This window comes from Meriones unguiculatus, chromosome 11 (assembly GCF_030254825.1).
Source record: "Meriones unguiculatus strain TT.TT164.6M chromosome 11, Bangor_MerUng_6.1, whole genome shotgun sequence".
NCBI classification, from domain to species: domain Eukaryota; kingdom Metazoa; phylum Chordata; class Mammalia; order Rodentia; family Muridae; genus Meriones; species Meriones unguiculatus.
Genome location: NC_083359.1, coordinates 39,402,470 through 39,421,277, shown reverse-complemented (window position 1 = coordinate 39,421,277; position 18,808 = coordinate 39,402,470). Strand labels below are relative to the sequence as shown.

At 53.2% G+C, this 18,808-nt stretch overlaps 1 protein-coding gene across 1 annotated transcript; it reads right to left on the bottom strand.

Annotated features, from left to right (window-relative positions):
* Window positions 1-8,634: 8,634 nt before the first annotated feature.
* Window positions 8,635-16,401, bottom strand: Sstr5 (somatostatin receptor 5). Its single transcript, XM_021637243.2, has 2 exons — window positions 16,236-16,401; window positions 8,635-11,100 (listed from the first exon to the last, which is right to left on the bottom strand). Exon 2 carries the CDS (start codon window positions 11,059-11,061, stop codon window positions 9,973-9,975), a length of 1,089 nt encoding a protein of 362 aa, XP_021492918.1. The 5' UTR covers window positions 11,062-11,100; window positions 16,236-16,401; the 3' UTR covers window positions 8,635-9,972.
* Window positions 16,402-18,808: the final 2,407 nt, after the last annotated feature.

Below are 18,808 nucleotides of genomic sequence, written 5' to 3'. Positions count from 1 at the left end.
CCTGAGACTCGCTGTCCTGTCTACTGAGTCACCCCGAATGCTGACCCCTCCGCTCAGAGTCCACAAACACGTACACCTGCCTGGGTGTACGTGAAAAACCATGGCTGCTCCCAGCCTTCTCTCCTGAAAAGGCCCTTCTCCTACCCACCTTACTCTCTAGGAGAGTCTCAGGCTACCCCATCAGAGGGCATATCTTCTTTAAGGAACGCTGACGATGCCACAGAGAGAGGGGCTCTGGGGGCTAGAGCTGGGGTAGACCAGTAGTATCCCTCAGTGACTTCACTGTCTTTTCTGCTACAGAGGCCAGACCTGGTCCTGCAGAGCTGCTGTGAGAGCCCATTTATTTCAGAGTCCCATGCTCAGACCTAGGGTGCCATCTTTCTCTAGCCCTGGTGTTAGCCACCCAGTTATTTCAGGGAGATGTCCCTACTGTCTCCTTCAACCAGGTCAAGCAGAGATGTTTGGGGAAGGGGAGGGTGGGCGCAAGGCCTGAGGGAGGTTGATTCAGTCACTAGGCCTTGTCTTCACACACACACACACCCCATCTGAGTCACCATAGCCGACAACAGGTGACTACAGCTGCCCCCAGGAGGGGCCCCTGTGTCTGCAGGGTGCTGAGCTGGTGTGAGCAGTGAGCTGTGGCTAGCTGTCATGGCTGCCCTTAGCTTTTACCAGCCCACGCTCACCTGCAGCCTAGCACTCAAGAGTCATCAGGGATATACATTCTGTGCCTCTTCCACATCACCTGTCCTCTTTCTGGCCATCAGAGAGGATGGTCTAAAGGGGAACTGGGAATGTGGCTAGACTCCGCTGGGCTGGGCAGGTGAGGGGGAGGTCAACGGGGTCTTGGAGGGGGCTGGACCTTGAGGCTGATTCTGGATGGTTGAGGAGAGAGAAGGTGGCAAGGGTAGTGGAAGATTTGGCATGAAGCAGTAGGAGCCTCACTGCATTCCTGAGGTGAACCCAGAGCTGAGCACGGAGGGGCTGAATGGAGCTCATGATGTCTCCCATCTGGAAAGGGCTGAGTATAAGGAAGGTTTGGACGTAGGCTCCCCGAACGTAGGATTAAGCTCCAGGAAGTCACTTTGTTCTTAGACATAGGAAAGATTAGAATCACCTTTGCTGACTGTATCCCTCTTCCTCTGGGCAAAAGGTGTGTGGCTGTGGCAAGACCTGTCTTAGCCTTCTTCTGCCCTCAGATTGGAGTAACTGAGTCTGCCCTTAGCCAAGCCCCAGCTGCTCACCCCCCGTGAGCCCCCTCTTCCCTTCCTGGCTCTTCCCTCCCTCTAGGACATCCCTAAAAATTTTACTTGGTATCTTAAGGCTGGCCAAGGTGGCTAGGATCCAGGAAGTCTACACAAAACAGGCAGGGACATGGAAGAATGATAGAAGGTGCCAGCTGCTGGTCTGAGGTCTCCTCTCTGTGTGTTGTGCCAGGGTTATTGGTGCTAGACAGTCATGGGGCTCTCGGTGCTTAGAGGCCTCAGGCTTTGAGAGGCTCTTGGTCTATGAGCCCTGTGGTTTTAGGGCTAGGGCCTGCCCTTGTCCTATTCCTTCCTCCATCCCCAAGAACAACAGGAAGGATGATCTGGGTCTAGAGACTTCTTAAGGCTCTGGTCAGCTCGTGGGCAGTATAAATAGATGGTACTTTCACAGAGGGCACCTGCAAACAGCTCTTACAGCCTTCCTTTCGAACATGTGACCCTCTCGGTCACTGTGCTGACCAATACTCATGCACCCCCATGATCCCTCAGGACTACCACCATGAGCCAAGGTTGAAAGCCATGTCAGGAGATACCTTCACCTGCCTACCTGAAGGCAAGACATAGTGGACATTATATCAGTAAATCAGTTGTTTGAGTTCACCAAGAAGCTGGCTGTGGAAGCACAGTTGCCCTGCCTCTACTTTCAGACCCATGTTTGTCTCAAAGTGTCCTCCAAGGCCCCTTGTCTAGGGATGTGCTGTGACAGGGAAGAAGGCAGAGCAAAGCCATCCAAGAGTAAAAACACTGTTCTTGAGAAGGTGACTCCTCTCCAACAGGTCTTGCTATTGTTTGTCCTAGGACATAATGGTGGGAATGGGAAGGCGGAAGTTCAGCCAGGGAAGACCATCCACAGAGACAAAGCTCAGTTCAAGACCTTCAGTTGACTGCCTCAACTTCCCCGCTTTGTCTTGGCTACATGTTTGTATGCCCCTGATTTCATAATGCTATCTCTATTTTTTTTCCTATTTGTTCTTTCATATGATGCCTCATATGAGGAGACAGACATTCTGCTCTAGCCAGGACATTCTCTGTTGGCAACTCAAGCTGGCTCCCCTAAAGGGGCTTCCCAAAGCTGTTGGTTTCTGCTGGATATTTTCAGCACCCAAGTTGATGTTTTGCAAACTTCTATATCTGTCTTTCGATAGTTATTCCTTTTTTTTTTCTTGCTTGTTTTATTTTGGTTTGCTTTTTCAAAACTACATTTCTCTGTGTAGCCTTGGCTGTCCTGGAACTCACTCTGTAGACTAGGCTGGCCTCAATCTCAGAGATTCATCTGCCTCTGCCTCCCAAGTGCAGGGCTTAAAGGTGTGCGCCACCACTGCCTGGCTAGTTATTCTTTTACTTAGCTTTTTTTATATTTAATGAACTCGCTAACTCCAAATGGAAAGTATGATTATTGTAGATTAATCTCTGGGCCATACTGAGCTCAAGGCTGGTCATCTGAGGGATCAGAGGAAGGGAGGGGCAGTGCGTCAGTGGACATGACTCCATCTCATGGCTCCACACAATAGCAGTCTCTCTTGACTGTCTCCTTAGACAGTCCCAGGGCTGTCCCAGCCTAATTCTTGGGAATCTTTCCTTTCCTTACTAAGAAATGTGCACTTCAAGTGGACATGGGGTGACATGTTCATCTCCTGAAAAAAAAAGTGGTACTCTACCTCAGGAGGTCACCAAGACCCAGCCTGCAGACACTTAAGCATAATGGCACAGAAAGATTGCAGGTCCCGTGGATGGGGCAGGTGCCCAGGCCTGTCCTCATCTCAGGGACTCAGCCCCACTCAGTATGCTGAGGTCAGTGGAGCTCAGCTTGCACTTTGACCCTTGGTTTGTGTATACTTACAGCTAGAATAGGATGCTGGGCAACTGGGAAGTATGTCAGGAGCTACCTTCAAGTGCTAGCGGGGAGTCTAGAACTGAAAGGGTTCCCCTGCAGAGATAAAGTGCCCACACAGGAAGGAGGACGCCCCAAGGGGGATTCCTCCTAGGTCCTGGTATCCTCTCCCCTCCCCAGATGCTGAGGTCCAGCCTGGGTAGTGGAGAAAGCCCAGAGAGGTTCCTGGCAGTGTATCCTTAGGCCTAAAGCACCAGGCACTCACAGGAGCCTGCTGGAGTCTAGTGCTGGACACAGGGCTTGCTCTGCCTTGTTCTGAGGTGAGAGGTCCATCCTGGCTGCCTCCATAAAAAGTTTGCATTCTGCCAGGCCCCTTCTGTAGATCCAGAGAGCCCATTGCCTTTTCACAGCCTTACAGCGTGGACACAACTGGTGCTGTAAGGCTGCTAGGGAGCATGGGCCACAGGCTTCCAGGTGATTCAGAAGGGCACAGGGGTTGGCACCTGGCCATGGTTCAGACACCTGGCCTCTTGCTGTTGAGGTGAAAGGTCGTGTGGGAAGAGCAGCCAGGATCTGTAGGGTGGTGACGAGGGTCAGAGGATACGTGTTTTCCTGGGATGCTGTCTTTGCAGGCTTTGCAAGGGACTCCCAGACGACAGTACTCTCACTCTGCCCTGACCTGGGCACCTCAGATCCACAGGGCAGATGCTGCTGTGTGCAGATAAATGCTGGGAAGTCAGGAAAGCCACAGCCAGGACTGCTTCCAGGTGGCCCATTTGAAGGGACAGAACTAGGCGCACAGAGAGGCAAAGTCACCATGGGCTGAAACAAAACACTGCCACAGTGTGGGCTGAACCAGGGAGAAGAGGAAGGCCTCTGCTCTGAGAAGGAAACAACGGTGTTTGGTAACTCTAGAACTTGGGGGACCCAAGTTCTTAGGGCAATAGAAGACTAAGAGTCATGCCACACTCTTGGGATGTGTCCACACCCCACCTCCACCACTAAACATTTTCCTCTCCCTCGCAGCTCATTTATCTTGAAAAGATGACCAGAGCTGGATTCGATTTTCTGCACAGTGATAAAAGCCTGTGGGACACAGCCGACCCTGGCAGAGTGATAAGCACTCCCTGTGAAAAGGCCCAAAATGGAAAATCAATGGCACCCTAGCCACTGCCCTGAGCAATTAGAGATTAGAGTTAGAGGGAATTTATGGCAGCATCCAGGACCGCCAGCTGTGCCAATCCAGAGTTAATCAGGAACAAGCTGGCTCTGCTCCATGTGATAAAACTAAGAAAAATAGACAGGGGGCTGGGGGGCGGGCAGCTCAGCGGTTAAGGGTGCTTGCTGCTCTTTCAGACTTTGTCTCTGAAAAACCCATGTTTGGTGGCTCATAGCCGCTGGGGGATCTGGCATCTCTGGCCTCCGAGGGCACCTGTACTCACATTCACATTCATTTACCCACATGTGTACACATATACCTACACACAAACATGATCAAGTCAACCTTTTAGAAAGAAAAATAGCCAGCTGTGGTGGTGCACAGCTTTGAAGCCAGCACTTGAGAGGCAGAGGCAGACAGCTCTCTGTGAGTTTGGGGCCAGCCAGGACTACGTAGTGAGACTCTGCATTGAAGAAGAAGAAGGAAGAAGGAAAGAAAGAAGGAAAGAAAGAAAGAAAGAAAGAAAGAAAGAAAGAAAGAAAGAAAGAAAGAAAGAAAGAAAGAAAGAAAGAAAGTTACAAAGGCATTCTGTATTCTGGTAGTGCTCCTGCCAAGGAAGGTTTGTCTTGTATTTGATTTCCAGCTGAGTAGATTCCCATCAAAACAAAATCCTAAATCATTAGCTGAAACTCACATACATGAAAATTCCCATATGGTGGCAAACGGTTGAATAACATTTAACACACAACTTGGAAAGCCTCTACCTCCATTCATCCCTGTGTCCACCGGTGGCCACCAGTCTCCCCCTGAGCCCCATTGGTGGGGCTCCATTCTTGACCTCATAGCTCTGCCCCTCCTGGGCATCTTGAGGAAGCAGAATCACAGAGCATCCTCCCATCTCACTTCCGCCCCCTTCTTCTTTTCCCTCTCCATTTCTTCTTTCCTTTCTGAGGTAGTGTCTCTTTCTGTATCGGAGACTGGCCTCAAAATTGTGATTCTCCAGACTGGAGAGATGACTATGTGTTTAAGAGAGCTTGCTGTTCTCCCACAGAACCTGAGTTCTGTTCCCAAAGCCCATGCCAAGGGTCTACAACCACCAGAAGCTCCAGCTCCCGTCCTCATGCTCTTGCATCCGCACACATGGCTTTACTCTCTCTCTCCCCCACCCTCTCTCTCTCTCTCTCACTCGGGTGGGGGAGAGAGAGAGGTAAGGAGTGACAGGGACAGGGACAAAGACAGACAGACAAACAATAAAAATAAATTTTAAAATTTTGATCCTCCTGCCTCGGCCTCCCATGTGAAATTACAGGCTGAGTCACCGTGCCTGGCTTGACCAGCATGTTTTTAACTTTACTCTCATTGTCACAGACATCAGAGTTTCTTTCCTTTTTTATGGCTGAGTAATATTCCATTGTATGAGTAGAGCTCATCTATTTATCTGAGGGTGTATCTAGCTGCTGTCTATTATGGACAATACTGTTACAAGTATTGTGTAGAAATATCCATTTTTTTCCTGTGTAAAAATAGCACTGATGAGAAGGAATGAAGAGAGTAGAAGACTTTGGAGGTAACTTTCTGATATCTATCTATCTATCTATCTATCTATCTATCTATCTATCTATCTATCTCTAATTTTTTTTAAGACAAGGTCTCATGTAACCCAGACAGGCTGACCTTGAGCTCCTGGCTCGGGATCCTCCTGCTACCATCACCCAGTTGCTAGGATTACAGGTTTACCCAGCTACATCTGGTTTATACACTATCAAGGCCAAATGGTGACACAGTCCACATGTTTATAAAGCCTGGAGTGTGCCTCAGGTGCAACAGGACACTATTCAGGATGTTCTGACGACTGTCAGTGCATACAGATGAACCCTGGGGACATTATGCTAGCGTGGTAACCCAGCGATGAAACAAGTGCTGTATGATTGCATGTGCAGAAGGTTCTTGGTGAAATGTGACCCACTGACAGAAAGTACATGGTTTACGGGGGACCATGAGAGGGAGCGCAACCAGGTGGACCGGAGGAGCGCCTCTGACTTGTCCCAGGAAACCTAGCATAACTACACAGGGATGAATTGGAGTGAGGACACAGACTTCTGAGGTAACAGGCCTGGCCATTGGCTCCTTCCCAGAAGCTTCAAGTCTCATGAGAGGGAGGAGAATCAGGGGCCAGATAGACAAGTGCCTCCTCCAGTGATCAGAGTTAAGGGCCACATATCTCTAGCTTGCCCGCCCAGTCTCAACCTTCCCACTGGCCTGTGCGCACTTGAGTCATGATAGACCCTTTTGGGTCTCCTGACTATGGAGAGCCCAGGGGGGACCAGAAAGGAGGGAAGATGGAAGCCACTGTCCCTGGATGCTTCTGTATGGAACCTCTCTCTGTGTTCTCTTCTGGATCTGATGTTTCTCTCCCTGCCTCCCTCTCAGCGTAAACGAGCTCCCACTGTTTCCAGACGATGGCACTAAGTGTCCTTCCATGAGACACTTCAGTTGCCATTCTCATGCTCCTGTTTTCCCTCGACAGAGGACAGGCTCCCCGGAAACACGGAAGGCAGGCTCTAAAGGGTGGAGAGCAGAAGAGACTGAGCAGCTGTCACCAGCCCTGCTCTCTTGATAACTTTTGGTCTTTTCCACCTAGTAGGAGGCAGTGGTGTCCCCAGGTACCTGTGTCCGTGGCGGCCTGTCATCCTTACCCACCCACCTGTCTTTCTTCCCAAGGACACCTGAAAGCGATGGCTGATAAGACCAACCTTCCTCGCTCTCAGAATCTGCCCTGAGAACCCTGACGTTACTCCTGCTGATGGGAGTGGGTGGGCCAAGGGGAGCTGCTGTGACATTGCTAGGGGACTGTTCCATCATCACCATTTCCAGCCTGTACCCCACCCAGCCAGGCAAACAGACATCTCCTGTCCCCCCTCTCCATCCTCGGCCCTGCCCCACAGGCCGGATTTCCTGGGCAAGGTCACTCATTCGCTGGAACCCAGTGTCCCATAAAACCCACTGATGCAGACAGAGCCATAAAGTAGATGAGCAGATCGCCACAGTGGCCCCAGGATGTTTGTTTAGTGCCTCCCTGCAACTCTCCGTGGCTACAGTGGAGGACATCTCAGCACTCACAGTGTCCAGGACCCATGGCTCTCCTGGACACCCTTCAGGCCTTGGATACAGGTGTCTTTGGGTCCTGTCTCCTGCCAGGGCCTCATCTCCTCTGCCTATCCATGCCAGCCAAGTTTGGACTGAGCGGTTGCCCAGAACCTCCCAGAATATTCCACATACGTCTCAGTCCTGGGTCTTTCCCCACCGTGCTCCCTAGTCAGGAACCAGTCTAGAGTTACTGCCCCAGACCTTACAGGCACAGTGAACTGCCCTCTTAGAAGCCGCATCTCACTCACCCATCTTGCCCAGGCCACATCCTGCCCCATTCCTGGTAGCCTGGCATCCATACATTAATGCAGCCCTGTCTCATTCTTGACCTAGTGTCATCTCGGCTCATCCTCACTTGCTGGTGATCCATGATGAGACAGACCCTCGAGGTTGTCTCTGTTAGAACACTCTTCCAGCCTTGCTGAGGGGAGCATAGGAACTGACTGGTGCCTGTCCATGGCGTCAGCATGGCCAGAACCACCGGATAGAGAGGTGGAGTTGTGTGCTAATAGTTTGGGCCTGGAGACAGGGAAGGTCTGGACTTGACCAGGGAAGGAAAATGAGTAGAGGTCACAAGAGTGTAGAATGGCCAGACTGCAGCTCTGTTGGTGTGTGAGGATGGAGTGAGGTACAAAAAGAATGGGCTCCCTGGAGCTGGGGCCTGGATGCCACTTACTACCTGCCGTATGGGGCTTCAGGCTGGCAAGACGGAGAACAGGGTGCTCAGAGGTATAGGAGAAGCTTCTAGGACCAAGGGTAATATAAGAAGCACCGTCCATTCATCTCTAGGTCTGACTCCATGGGGCATGGGGCATGTCGGGCCCTACAGGAGAGCACTGGCTGCCTGTCACATCTGTACCTCTGAGGATGCCCTTGCTTGGTCAGGAATCCCCTTTGTCAAAACTATTGGCAGGGACCTGAGCTCACTCTCCGGGGCCATTTGGTCTGGATGCCCTTTGTCACCTGATCCCAGGAGAGTCAATGGTGGGCAGACACTGAGGGGGAAAGTGGCCTCCAGGCACACTCCTCTTTGGGATGCTGACATGGGTGGGTGGGGTGGGTTTTGCCACCAGTTCCTGAAACCTGAGGACAAAACCTCCAGCCAGAACTGCCTTATGCCTGCCTCATCTGGAGTCAGTTCTCTGGGAGCTGATGACGTTGCACTTTATGGGGTTCTCTGCTTTAAGCTGACCTCACTTGGCTCCATAGACAATATTTGCTTTGGGAAAGAATCAAACATTTTATTTTCTAATTTATTCAGAGGCAGGTTGTCGAACACGAGTTACCTCATTATGAAGGATGAGCTTCCAGCGTTGGCATCTGCCTAGGGAGGGGTCACATTTGAGACCAGGCAGCTCCCACAGCCTTCCCTCAGCCTAGTCCTGCCAACCTGGGCCTCTGCACCCTTCTAGGGAGCCAGAGATTGCCAGGCAGGGCTGCCCAGAGCAGAAGAACAATGGGATCAACTTCTTTCTCCAACCTCAGAAAAGCCCAAGATGCCCTGGGGACACCAGCAAAATGTGGACATGGGGGCTCTGAGGACATTCTGGGTCTGGAGCAGAGAAGCTGCCAGTGGCGCCTGAGGCAGGATCACAGACTCCCCAGAGGCTCACCCTCTCTGGCACTGGCATTTGCACTCTCTCCCATGGCAGGTCTTTGCAGGCTGTGCTGTTTGCGATGGGAGCAGGTCCCACCTGCTCCCTGCTCCCGCTGTTCCCCCTCCAGGGACAGAGCCCTAGCATCCTGCCTTAAGTGGATGGAGGGCTGTCCAGTCACTGTGAGTCCTCACAGTCTCTGAGCTGTGGCAGAGCCTCCACAGCGCCCTTCCCCAGGCCCACTCTGACGGGGCCACTCTGAATAGATCGCATCTCGGTGTGTCCATTCCTCTTCCCAGTCTTCACCACTCGTCTTCCCTGACCACCCACTCCCACTGCAGAGGCCAAGGCCTCCCTCTCCTCACACTGGAGAAAGATGGGGAAAGGCCAGACTAGGACCCCAGAGTTTTATCTGCTCTGCCCCAAGGCCAGTGAAGGTTTGCTTCGACTGTTGCCTCAAAGTGCGTGCAGCTGCAGAGTTGCAGAGGCTGAGGAACTCTGTGAGCAGAGACTGGGGCTGGCTTCCATGCTCACCAGAATACTGTGCAGTGGCTGAGGGCCAGCAGCCCAGCCCAGCTTCAGGGTGGGCAGTCGACAGCACACACCAATCGTTTAGAAGAGCCTGGCTTTCTCCTGGAAAACAGCTTCATGGCCTGAGAGGCCAACAAGAGTTGTGCCACAGAAGGGGTGAAGGTGCCTGAATATTTCCAGGAGCAAAGTCCAGCTCTTTCTCCCTGTCAAGCCCATCACATGGTCTCCAAACTCACAGACCCTGGCAGAAGACGTTGGTGCGAGAGATGGTCAGCCACCACAGAACACCAGCTGTGCTGTGTCGACCCACAGCTTAGCCACAGACAGCTGTCTTCATACAGCCCCCAAGAGGAGTCCAGCTTGTAGACCTGGGGGCAAGGGTGTCTCACATCCCAGAAGAAAACATCACAGAGGTGTGGCAGGACCTGGGTGCTCCCGGGACACTCAAAGCCTGCTGGTCTGCATGAGTCCATTGGCCTCACAGCTGCGTGTGGGCAGTGTGGCCTGTGGCCGCCCACTCTTGTCTGGCCGTGGCTCTATGGCATCTGCATCTTCCATACTGTATCCTCTACGTAGGCAAAGAACCTTCCGGAAGCTCTGGCGGAAGTTATCAGAGAGGAAGCCATAGAGCAGAGGGTTGGCACAGCTGTTGGCATAAGACAGGGCCACCACAAAGGAGTAGAGGCCGATAGAGATGGGTTCCTCAGGCAGCGTGAAGGCCAGGTTGACAATGTTGACAATAAAGAAAGGCAGCCAGCAGCCCACGAACACCAGCACCACGACCACCACCATCCGAGTCACCTTGCGCTCTGAGCGCCTCCGCCGCGAGGAGCTTACACGCACACCCGTAGCCTTCACCTTCACCACAATGAGCAGGTAACACAAGCAGATGACCAGCAGGGGCCCAAAGAAGCCCAGCACAGATGTGTACGTGATGAAAGCTGCATCCCATAGTCCCACAGGCTCCGGCCAGCTCAGGTTGCAGGTACCCAAGCCCTCCTGGACATTCGCGAACACCAAGAGCGGCAGAGACATGAGCAGCGAGAAGACCCAGACGGCAGCACTGGCCAGCTTGGCTATTCGTGGGCGACGCCACCGGGCTGAGCGGAGAGGGTGGACCACGGCCAGGTAGCGGTCAACACTCATGACCATTAGGCAGAAGATACTGGTGAACTGGTTGATGCCGTCCAGCGTCATGACCAGGCGGCACAGGAAAGGGCCAAAGGGCCAGTAGGAGACAGCATTCTGGGTAGCCAGGAAGGGAAGCCCCAGCATAAACAACACGTCAGCCACAGCCAGGTTCAGGATGTACACATTAGTAACTGTCTTCATCTTGGCGTGCCGCAGGACCACATAGATGACCAGTGTGTTTCCACTCAGGCCCACGGCGCACACCAGCAGGTAGAGCACAGACACTAATACTGTCCGGATTCCCATCCATGACCCTGGGCCCTCCAGTGACCGATTATGGTTACCACCGGAAGCAGCTGAAGCATTCCAGCTGGGTGTGGAAGCCAGGAAGAGGGGTTCCATGCAGTCGGCTTTAGGCCTGGTGCCAGCCCACGTGTGTCTCTGCAAGAGAAGAGGTCACTAGTGGGCGCATGCAGGCATTCCTTCCTCCAGCCGTCCCGAGCCCGCCTGCCCGACGGTGGTAGGTAAACACCATTAGTCATGTTCAACTTGGCTGGGAATCACATTAAGCAAATTGTTTGGAAAATGAGCCGGAGAGGAAGAAGAAGCCACGTTGGGGAGAAGAGAATGGGTGGCTCAGTGAGCCAACAGGGGCATTGCCTGTCAATATGGGCACTGCAGTGGCTGCCCAATGACCCACAACCTATGACTCTACTCGCTTGACCCCTGCTATCCAGCACTCTGTCTCCCAACTCCCTCAGAGCCCTGCAGGGCAGCATTTCAGGAGAGTGACAGAAACTCAGTGGGGATCGCCTCCCCAGGGCCCCCCAGACTATGAGGAGAAGTGGCTGATAGAGAAGGATCGGCAGGCCAAGATGCCATGGCTGTGGAAAGCCCATCATATCCAACACACGTGGCATCCCAGACCTGTTCTGCCAGGAAGTCCCAAGGCTGGACCCTCTCTGGGGCAGGGGGCCTCCCCTCCACAGGAGATTCTAGGGAATGCTGTCTCCAGCAAACAGTTTCCATCCCCAGCAGAGCCTGAGCCTGTCAGAGGCAGCAATTACTCCAGAGGTCCCTGTAGATACAATGGCTGGCCCACTTCTCACCGCTGAGGATTCTGCCTTGGTGCATACTGCCCGCCCAGGGCAAAGGTCTGTCTCCTGCTCAGCAATGGCAGATAGCCCTAAGCCCCAGGCTTAGTGCACAAGGTGGAAGATTATACACAGTGTGCCTAATGCAGGGATGAAAACACAAAGAATGGACGCAATAGGGGACACGCCAAGCTGTGGGCATAGCACAGGAGGGGCCACACAGCATACCGTGTGGCAGAGCCAGGGAGTGAACTCAAGCCTGGGAATCAGAGTGGCAACACCGGGCAGGTGCTTGGGCTTTGTGGAGAGGCAGGTGTGGGGGGGCACAGAGCCTGGCAGATGCACTCTCTCACTCACTTGCTTTGTGTTTCTTGGTGGTTGATGTCTCTCATAAAAATGAAGATGCCCAGGAGGAAATAAACACCTCTGTGGCTGGGGAAGAAGTAGAAGGGCAGGATTGGTGCCTACAGTCTGGGCAACTGGCAAGGAACTGAAGTGACAGGAGGGCATTGGCCAGGGACGGGCCATGGGGAGGCAGGAGCCCTCAGCCCGAGCCAGGCTGTCCACCAGCTCTGCTGCCCTCAGAAACCTGGACCACTCCTCTGATCTGCAGTGGCCTGAGCCATAGCAGACATGGGGCACTCCAACAGCTGTCAGGGCAGGACCTAGCCCCGGGGTGACCAGGATCAAGTAGAGGCAGCTACAATCTGACGAATAAGGAAAGGTGGGCCAGGGTGCCGGGATCCCAGAGGGAACAGCAGCAGCAACAAGGAAATGAAAAAGTTTCCTCCCTCAACCAGCCACTGCGACAAAGATTCCAAGTTCTCGAGGCTCATGGATGCTAAGGAGTATGAAATGGAAAGCCAAGGAGAAAGGGTCCAGCAGTGGACCCTGCAAAAAGTGAAATAAGATCAGATGTCTTAACTAGTATGCCTAGGACATGTTTCAGGAAGTGTAAGATCTTTGAGTAAATAGGATAAACTATTACAAGGAGTAAGGAGTAAGCAGAGAAGCCCCTCCCAACCCCCACATAAACCTTTAAGTCACAGATGTTGGACATGAAAAATGCAGTCATTTTGTGCCAGAAGAGGCAGCTCATCTGTTAAGAGTGTTGGGAATTCTTGCAGGGAGCCCAAATTTGAGTCCCAGCACTTACGTTGGGCACATTACAACTGCCTGTCACTCCAACTTCAGGGAATCTGATACTTTTGGACTCTGTGAACAACTGTAATTACGTGCACACAACCACGCATAGACACGCGTAATTAAAAAGAAAACAAACCTTTAAAAAATGGAAAATACAGTCATTTAAATCAAGAACAGCTAAGAAAAAGGAAGCCCATAAAAATGAGGACTAATCTAGTTATCTAGATAGGGTTGAGGAGAGAATTGGTGAAATGGAATATACTGAGGGATGTTGAGAAGATACACACATGGAAGAGACAGGAAGGCCAAGCAGGGACCACAAGGATAAGGGGGATGTCCTCTCAGACAGATTGCTAGATGCCTCTTCCTGGCTAATTATGGCTCCAGCAGGATTAAATCACAACCCACCAGCATCACCACCGAGCTGCAGAACATCACATAAAGAGAAAATCCTGGAGAATATCACTAGGATGTATCACAGAAACACCACAAACAGTGACAATGACAACAATGACTATTCCATCGGCAAAGATAAGGTAAGAGGTACATGACAACCCCTATTGAATAAAAAGGTGAAGGGTACACCTGGGAATGCAGAGCGATTGCCTAGCAGGCACGATTACCTGGGTTCAATGCCTAGCAATGCGTGAGCCAGGTTGCTAGCACAGGTCTGCGATTATAGCACTTTAGAGGGGTAGAGGCAGAAGATCAGAAGCTCAAGGTCATTCCTGACTGCATACTAAGTTTGAGGCCAGCCCGGGATACATGAGACCTGGTAGTAAGAAAGGGGAAGGGCTGAAGAGATGGCCCAGTGGTTAAGAACGCTGGCTACTCTTCCAGAGGAACTCAGGTTCAATTCCCACCGCTCACGTGACAGCTCACAACTGTCTATAACTCCAGTACCAGGGGATCTGAGGTCCTCTTCTGGCCTCTGCATGCCATGGTACATAGATATACATGAGGGCAAAAATAAATAAATAAATAAATAAATAAACAAATAAATAAATGACTTAAAAAGACAATGTTAGGTAGGGGATGAATACAGCTGAGTAAGTGCCTGAGTCCCTCTGTTAGCACTGAAGCCCTGATCTGGAAGGGTGTCCCTGGATTGGGGACAAAAATGGCTTTAGCTGGAGGCCATGTCATTCAGATCTTCAGCAGGAGACCATGGGAAAGGCCTTTACTCAGACATTCAGACAGGCACGTCCACGGAGGCCGGTAGGTGGAACTGATGACTGGCATCACAGAGGTTGGTTCACAGTGGCTGGTCGCAGGAAATATCCATGTGGTACTTTAAAAGTAAAGCTCACAGGAGCTTTACAGGAGAGCTGGAAGACCTGTCCTAAATGAACCGCAGTGTAGAGCCAGCCAGGAGTAATGAAACGTCAACTCACCTAACCAGTATACATGGACCTGCTGCAGAGACTGAGGGACCAAACAAGGGGCCTGAAATGGGATGGATGAAGGTGATGGATCAGCCCCTGAAGGTAAGCTGTCCACTGTTGGGGGAGGGGGGCTGATGGGCTCAGAGCTTCCCAAATAGGCTCTGGCTTGGGCAGCAGTTCTTGGACACATGTCTGACCTTAAGTTTAGCTCTCTGGGCTCCTCTCTGGTGCACCCCTTCTTGCTGCTACCCAGAGCCAGGAGTGGCTTAGCAGGCCATCATCCCTTGATACCTCCACAAAACTACAGCTCCCAACCAGTCTCAGAGCTACAAAGAACAAAATGGGCCCCGAGAGCTGTGCCTGCCTCTTGGAAAATAATTCTGCAAATGCCGCTTTAAAAAAGAGCAATCTTCTTAGTCACAAGAATTACATGTTCAGGGGGAAAATTGCCCCTCAGGCCATTTCGACTGTGGGAGCGAGTGAAGGAGGGGATTTCACAATGGCCTGCTTAAACAACCTGGCTGGGTGCCATCTTCCCCAGCAGGTCCTGGCCCCACCCACTCACCCCAGTACCTGCCCTGTTATCTTTGGGGCCTTGGTGCTTCCCTGAGCCCTAGCTCCAGGTGTAAACAAGATCATAGAAATGTAGGGTTGCGGGAGAAGTGAAATGATGGGACCCTAACTCATCTGGAGATGCAAGTGTTAGGTTCCTCATCTTCTGCTCCCCTCCTGCTTTGCTGAGGGTGGGCCTGGAGTCAGACACCCTCACCCCCAACCCACCCTTGCCCACAGCCATAAATGACACCCCTCTTGCTGCCTTGTCCCAAACACACTCCACCTCTGAACATTTCTGGAGACAGCTTGGGCCAAGGCAGGGGAAGCTGAGGCAGGCTTAGGCCGGCTGGGTAGACCAACAGGGAGACGAGGACTGCACAACTGGGCGAAGGAGCCCAGGTGGCTGTCCCTGCCCTGAAGAAGGCTGTTTCCACCTCCATGCAATTTTCTCAGGAATTTGGGCCTTTACCGTATGGGGAACCCGATGCTGGCTTATGGTCAGTCATTGGTGCTGCTGGAGGCTCTGGTACCCCCACCTGCGACGCTCACCAACAGTGCCAACGTCTGACTTTGGGCATCTAGGTTCTGGCTATCGTCACCTTAAGTCACACAACTGGTGGCGGGGAGGGGAGGGGCCCTGCACATCAAAGAACGTTCTAGGACATTCTCCATCCCACGGAGGGGCGGAATGGCTGGAGGACTGGTGGACTCCAGGACACAAGTGAGGAGACTCTTGGCCATGTATGTGTGTGGGTGGGGGGACTCCATTCCCAGAGGGCAGGGGTGTACCCAGACTCCCTGTTCCCGCGCAAAAAAATCGCAGGGACCTCAGATCCCATAGGGCGTCTGTTTATACGCGCCAGGCCGCAGCTCCGTGATGGTCACCACTCCGCCTGCAGCTCTCGGACCCTTATGCGCACACCGCCCCTTCTCCCCGACCATCCCCTACCCAATCGGTGTCCAGCTGCAGACCACCTGGCCTGCTCGATGTCCCCGCTGCTCCCTCCCACCTTCCCTCCGAGCCCATGGCTTCTGAGGCCTCTGGGCTCTCTCAGCTCTCAACCCTCCCTGGCATTGGGGGCGCGCGCCATGGAGAGGTCGGACCAGGGAGGTGCATAAGCAGAGGAAAATATCTGAGTCCATTGGAGCTTCTGACCTGACCCAGGCACACCGGGTGGCCTCCGGGTTTCCGAGATCGGTGAATCCCGAGGGAAAAGGCAGAGGGATGCAGCTCCGAGGTTGGGGAGCGGACGCGAGAGGGACTGGGGCAGAGGCAGGTGATCCCTGCAGTGATGCCCAGGAGAGCTTGAGAATCCTCTGAGCCGTAGGCAGGGACCAAATGGAGAGACCCCAGGCCTGGGCTGTGAGCAGAGACAGCGGGGAGGGAGCGACAGACCTGTGCGGGACAGGGTGCCCACGCCGGGGCGGGCACGGCGGCGGTACTTCGTGGTTAGGCAGCGCCCTCGGGCTCCAAGACCAGCGCGCTCACTCGGTCGCTGTACGAAGTCGGCGCCCGCCCTCGGGCTAGGGGGAGGGAGAGAGTGGTGGAGATCGAGGGGGCGGGGCGGAGCAGGGCGGGGCGAGAGCATCAGGTTGAGTTGGGTGGGGCGAGCTCCAATAGGCAGAGCGAAAAAGGGGGGTTCCGGGAGGAGTTGGGGATCTGGGCAATGGAGCAGGGCTGCTTGAGTGGACTCTTGTCTAGGCAGCTTCGTCAATCTAGCTACCTGTATAGCCCATGTCACTTAAGTCTGTCCTCTCCTCTGCGCAGTGCTTGTGTGGTTGACAGTGGTTGACGGTGACTTAGACCACGCCCCCATCCCATCCTTTTTTCCGACAACCAGTTTGGGCTGTGATTGGAGGCTTAAGGCTTAAGTTCCTCTAGTGCCTGAAGAAGAATCTTAGAAGAGTCCTCACTCCTGAGAGAAGTTTGGTGGCCTATAGAGATGTCTGAGGTGAGGTTCGAAGAATGGAGGGGAGGCAAGCCTCAAGGCAGAGCGTGATCACCCGGAGTTCTCTGAACGGGCAGGGCTGGGCCTGAGAGTCTATACTGCCCACTAGGCCCCAGGCCTTGGGATGCTGCTTCCTGAAGAGTCTGACAAGAGTTGGGTGCCCACCTTCTCTGGAGCTAGGCACAGAGCCTGTCCCAGCAGCTCTCTGGCCCTGGAGCCAGCGAACAGGTCAGTTCTTTGGCTTGACCTGAAGCCATGCAGCATCAGCAAGAACAGCCGACGGCTGTTCACATCCAGATGACATCAGGGCCCGGCCAAGGATGTGGGGGTCAGCCGCATACATACTCCCCCAGGGGAGATGCTTCAGCTGATCAGGCAGTCAGTGCCCTAGCTTTCTTGGTTTTTCTGTGGCTCTACGGCCTGTCCGTGGAACCTGGATTAGGGTTGTGATGGAGAAAGCCCAACCACATAGAAATTGCCCATTCTCCAACTCCTCACAGTACTCCTCGCAGCCAGACTTGGACTCAATATTTAGGAAGATTTTTAACCTTTCCCCTCGTCCTGGGCCCTATCATCTAAGTGACTGTGAGCTTCTTGGAGGCTGTCCAGATCCTGCCACAAGGGCACCTTCCCTGCATCCCCTGGCCCACTGCCTGCCTCCAGGAGCTGACAGCACCTTTCTGGTGCCCTATAGGGTACATCAAGGTAGACTAAGCCATCCTGGATACCCAGGGTCTCTGCTAGAAATAGGCATGGCGTGAGCAGGGTACCAGGGGTGTGAGATGGAATGGGAGGCTATCTGGTGACTGTGTGGGATGAGGAGACAGGCTGTGTCCAGTGGAGTGTCCAGAGCCCTCAGGCTAGGGAGGTCACCTGCAGGCCTTCAGAACCTTCCCTGCGTTTAGGTAGGAGACCATTTCTGAACACTCCCAGCGAGGTGGACACAGCTGGGTGGACACACAAGAACGGCACCTGTCCCACCAGTTCAGTGTGTAGCAGAGAGGTAATAAGCAACAACAATATAGAAACTTTTAGGGACTGGAGCGATAGATGGCTCCGCAGTTAAGAGCACTGACTGCAGGGCCAGGATTCGATTCCCAGCACCCACACAGTAGCTCAAAACGGTCTGTACCTCCAGTTTCAGGGCATTTAATGTCCCCTTCTGGCCTCTGCGTGCACCAGGCACACACGTAATGTATACACACGTACAATACCCATGCACATACACAAAATAAGAAAAATAAGAAAATTTGAAATCTTGATAAAGACAACAGGAGGCCAAGGACCACCTCTGGTGTGGTGTGGACAAACAGAAAAGACTCAGGCAGAAAGCAGCAGGTTGAAGGCTGCAGGGTAGAGAGAAGCTCCGTGGCTGAGCAAGTGAGCCAAACACGAGTGGTGGCTCTGGTGCGGCTCCTTGTCCTGTGCCGCAGCTCTGGCTACTCCACTCCAGCCATTGTCCCCTCTCATTTTTCTCTTCCAACCTGCTGCCCGTCACCAGCCCTCTCACTCACCCACAGAGTTTAGTGTGGCCATTTCCAAGATTGGGACATAGACAGAGCAGCAAGTAGGGCCTTGACAGAGACCGGCAGAGGCGACCTCCGGAGGCTGCTTCTAGGTAGCACATCTGCTCACTGCTAACCTGGCCTGGGCTCTGCCAACTGGGATGGCAGACAGGCCATGTGCCTTGCTCCATCCCAAGCCTCCCACCAGCCCAGGTCTCCAACAGAACCCCATTCAGGCTGATCTCTGCCTGGCCACACCTTCTAATTTGTCACCAACAGGATGTGCCTAGCAGCAGCAGGGTCCCGTGTCCCCAGCTCCCTGGCAAAGACTGAGGCTACCCATATCTGAAACTCCTCATGACCTTGCTTGTCTACACGGAGGCTGGCTCTTTCTGAGCATTTTCCTATTATGGGATAAGGAGTGACAGGAGCTGTCTTCTGGCTGCCATCTGAACCAGAGGTGCTGCAGGCCGAGCAGAGGTTGCCTTTGGCCTCAGAGCCACCTCAGGTCTGGT

What these genes read in the sequence shown, in the direction of transcription:
- Sstr5 (XM_021637243.2), bottom strand. Translation starts at nt 11,061, where the DNA reads ATGGAACCCCTCTTCCTGGCTTCCACACCCAGCTGGAATGCTTCAGCT.